General features: G+C 36.1%; 1 protein-coding gene across 1 annotated transcript in view; it reads left to right on the top strand.

The window, feature by feature from the left end:
- Positions 1-458: 458 nt before the first annotated feature.
- LOC113664886 (uncharacterized) overlaps positions 459-4,512 on the top strand; it is a 6,873-nt gene continuing 2,819 nt past the window's right edge. Inside the window, exon 1 of the mRNA XM_089209805.1 lies at positions 459-643. Within this exon, the coding sequence (XP_089065931.1) occupies positions 538-643 (106 nt within the window). The 5' untranslated portion in view covers positions 459-537. The remainder of the gene's footprint in view (positions 644-4,512) is intronic.

The following is a 4,512-nucleotide window of genomic DNA, read 5'->3' as shown; positions in this document are numbered from 1 at the left end:
TTACGACGTTAATCAGTTAAAACATTGGATATTTTTACAACAAATCACACAAATACTACGTCCCTATAAATAGGTTGTTTCAATTTTTCATTTGAGGAGAAAAGACATTGCCTCATTCCATCGGTATAAACGGATAATATTTTAGAAAACAACGAGTACATGTTATCGTTTTTGGCGTTCACTACCGCTAGAAATGGTTATTTAGAAGAAGAGAAACCAGATAATTAACTTTAAAGATGTTCGGAATTGCGCCTAAGCGTTCCTCAAAAAAAAACGTATGCCAAAGAATCACCTTTCAAAATCATGAGAATAAGGTTTTCCTAATCTATTCTGAGCGGCATGGACAATCACCCTATAAATAATTTATTTTGCTAAAAACGCCAAATAGCATTAATATTTTACTGCTTTGCGTTGCAGAAACAAATCAGGGCAGTGGTCGTTGAATTAGGACCCACAACCTTAATTTCCAGTCGCACAACAACCTAAAATCGTCAACACTGTACGAATAGCCTGTCGCTATATATATCTAAGTGGTATATGATGTATTTTAAAGGGAAAGCCTTCATTTTCACGATGCCTCCCTTTGGTTTTGCGTCTGTTGTTTTGATCACGTGGTTTCATTGCCGGGCTGTTGCAGACAAAGGTGATGTCGATATTTTTTGCTGGTACAGCATTTAAAGCTTTCAGATGAACTATATTTTAAGTTCATTTCTGGTAATGTTGTGTTAAAAGGTGCCATCTCTTTCAAATCACCATAGCATTTTCTTTCGCCAACTTCAGAATGCAATGAAGATCATTTTTTTCCTCTGGAAAAAAAGTCTTAGTTTGTGTCTTGGGTGAAGTGTTTAAAATTTTTACCAAGACACACATTAAGTGGCGATCTCTGTTAGAGCGGTCCAAGGCATTTCGCATCGGAGAAACGTTTGCCTCAAACTTTGCCCAAAAACTATAACTATTAAACTATCTTTGGGAGTAAGTAAGTAAAACCACATTGGTTTCTGGAAATACGTTAAAAATTTCTTTTGAGAGCTCTCAATAATCAAAGCTGCATAAGGCCCGTTTTTGACCTCTTGTGACATCGAAAATTTCTCACGGTGATAGGCTTGCTCCTCGTAACATACTACATGCAGCAGGAAAACGTTTGGATTCTTAAATTATGTGATATCTCGAGGGTTTGGAAAGTATTTCAATTTTGATATGTTATTCAGAGATTCGCCATAATTTATTATTGAAAACAATTGTTTGAAAGCTTTTTGAAATTGGTCAAAATTACTCTTTCTTTCTTCGGTGATATTTCTCAAGTCCAGACCGGACCATAAATAATTACTAATTACTAATACGATGTTCGAAAGCATAAATGTAAAAACATCTTGCAGTTATTAGTCTCTTAAAACCTTTTGGTTATTTTGCTAACCTGGCAGCAGAATTATGCAAATTAGTCTGTTAAACAAACCCCGACCGTTTTTTATCAGTAGCTTCATAAAATGGTAGATTTTAAAGAGAAAAGATAGTCCGAAAGAGCAATTATAACATGCTGATTGATACCGTAAACATACACAAAACGTATAGAATATCATATTGATTAGCGTTCGGTCAACGTTTTAATAAGAAACTCTTTTGAAAAAATTGGTTTCTGTTGTTTTATATTTGACTTGAGAGAGCTTAAGCTATTAAAACCTGTATGAAAATTCTAAACCAAACACAGTATTTTATTTAGCGTAACCGGCAATAACAGCAACAGACCACGAGCAGTCCCTCCTTTTCAGCGAGTCGAAAAATTCAGTGAGGAAAAAATGTTATTGCCTCCTGGCGGCGCGTTAACCCTTTACCTCCCAAGATCTCATTAGTAATTCTCCTTACTGTCTGCCATATAGTTCTTGTGATGTTAGTTTGGAGAATTTGGTATTGGATCAACTTATAATCTCCTAATCAATATTTTTCTTTATTCTCATCACTTATCTGCTTGATATTGTACTGATATTGTAAGGAGAAATTCAGTCTTGGTCACTCATGGGAGTAAAAGGGTTAACATCTCTTTTCTTTTTTTTTTTTTTCTCGCGGCTCTGATGTTTTTCTTTTTGACTCGCGCGACGGACTTAGCTGAAAAGGAGAGACTGCTCTTAATCTATAAAAGCACTTACTGAAATTCACCGTGAGTAGTGATACAGTCACGTAATTCAAAGTGTACTTCTTCCATATAAATATGGCAGCGATAATGTGATTCTTTTGCTCGGAATTCTAGCCTATTTTTTCTAAGCTATCAAACGTGTTGGCGTTTCATGGGAGCAGGGAAATACAGGACTTCAGATCAGCGAGAGGAAGTGTCCAAGATCCAATGCAAGTTTTCAGTGCGTGCATTGACAGCATCGCCGACGCTGTACTAAAGCTCTTCTCCCATGCTATTTAGTTCGTAAATGATTAGGAAAAAACTTCGAAACTATCGGCACCCTCTGCTACAGTATTTTCGAGACTCCTCAATGATTTCTTCTTTGTGGCCTCTTGAAGTTCTAATATTCTCCCTATGGTGGATTTACTTATCGGTTGAAATCCAGTTTCTTTGGAATGGCCCTATAATATTAATGATGGCACACATGGCTACTGTTCGTACCACATTAAGCATGAAAAATTCCTCACTGCTTATAAGTTCGATGGCGCAAGTGCCGTACACTATGTCTTGATAGTAATATTGCCTCATTGTGAACTCTAAGAGAAGTGGTTCAGCTGACGCTATTCTTAACGGATTGTGTGCTGCGAGATATTTTTTAATACGCACTCCGCTTGTTCTCGTTGCCTTCTCTATTTGTCTATCGGATAGGTTTTCAAATGGCTGATATACCAGTATGTTTTTAAGCGCATTGGCTGAGAATCTATCTCCCGACAAAAAGATAGTGTGAAGGAAATCGACTTCAACTGAAAATTACGTGATGAGTATCTTAAGAACACTCATAATGTGAAGAATTCATGACGATTTTGCTTCATTCCTTTGCTGAATGTTCTCACTGTTACTCTTTTCATAAAGAGTACAAGAAATATCTTTTCGTGGAAACTCGTATCAAGAAATGGCCCATTGTTCCGGATCAATTTTTCCAAACAAAAGTCCTGAGTAATTGATAGTCCTGAGGGACTTTGGCCGAATGGAGGTGGAAAAGCTCGTAACTGATCGAGAAAATTATCGGAGTGACAATTTTACTGTAGTAGGGGAGTGGGTAGTGTAAATATGTACTAGTAAAATCAATCTCCATCGGTGTACCCAGGCGTAGGCTTGACCCTCGTTTAGCGCATCGAGCCAAAGGTTCGCAAATTCAAAAATAATTAAATTTATCCGTATTGCAGTCACTCATTTAAACCAACTCTCTCTACATGTAAGTCAAGTCGCCTGGTTTTTACCAGTCAGTTTTGTCAACGTACAAATATATTTTTTGGTCTTGCCAGCTCCAACTGGTTGATTATCGGAAGTCACGTCTGATGTTAGATGTTGTCAGTTTACAAATGCAAGATAGCAAACAAAAGCATTGTGTAATTCGACTGTTTTACATATAAGATACTGAATTTAAATTTTGTAAAATTTAAAAAACGATCTCTGGCTAAAACTTTTAAAAAATACGAGCTTTCGGCTGTTTGCGCTACAGCCTTCAACGGGTAAAATGATAAAAAGGTAAGAAATACTAGGTGTGAAGTACAAAGTAAAAAATTAAAAATGCTGATAACTAAGAATGTTTTTTAAAAAGAATGTTGTATTGTCCGGGCAAAGGACAGGAATTGTTGTCCGCATTGGGGGTTAACTTGGAATGCCACGCTTCTAGTGTTTTTCTTGTTCTAAAACCGCCTTTGTCAATAATAGACGCATTATCAAAGTCTATTGCGTGACTATTGGCCTAGACGTGATTGGCAATTCTTGAGCCTTTTGCAAAAGTGTCGAGAAAGGAGATCTTATTGTCACTTTCAATTTCGATGGTGAAAGAGATGTTGGCGTCAACACCTCAGAAATGTGAAAACCGCGGCAAAAGGCTCAAGAATTGCCAACATTCTTTTTAACAAACATTCTTAGTTATCAGCATTTTTAATTTTTTACTTTGTACTTCACACCTAGTATTTCTTACCTTTTTATCATTTTACCCGTTGAAGGCTGTAGCGCAAACAGCCGAAAGCTCGTATTTTTTAAAAGTTTTAGCCAGAGATCGTTTTTTAAATTTTACAAGATGTTTTATCCTGGCTGCGGCCCCTCTATCTTTTCATGAATTTAAATTCTTGAAAATTGAAAATTATGGGAACGGAGATAAAAAAAAAAAATTGATACGCTTATCACTGATAGATATTTCAAAGTTTTTACTAAGGCTTCCTGTATGTGCTAATTAAATGATATAGACAAATTTCAGTCTATGTATATACAAAGTTATGACAGGTTATCCATTGATATCTGATCTGTTGCAACAAATAATAACCAGCCCTTAGCATTTTACCGTATCGTTTTACATTTTGGCAAGTTCCTCAGAATTTTTTTATAAAATTGCT

This window comes from Pocillopora damicornis, chromosome 1, assembly GCF_964200805.1.
Source record: "Pocillopora damicornis chromosome 1, jaPocDami1.2, whole genome shotgun sequence".
Lineage (NCBI taxonomy): Eukaryota > Metazoa > Cnidaria > Anthozoa > Scleractinia > Pocilloporidae > Pocillopora > Pocillopora damicornis.
This window is presented reverse-complemented; position numbering and strand designations above follow the sequence as displayed.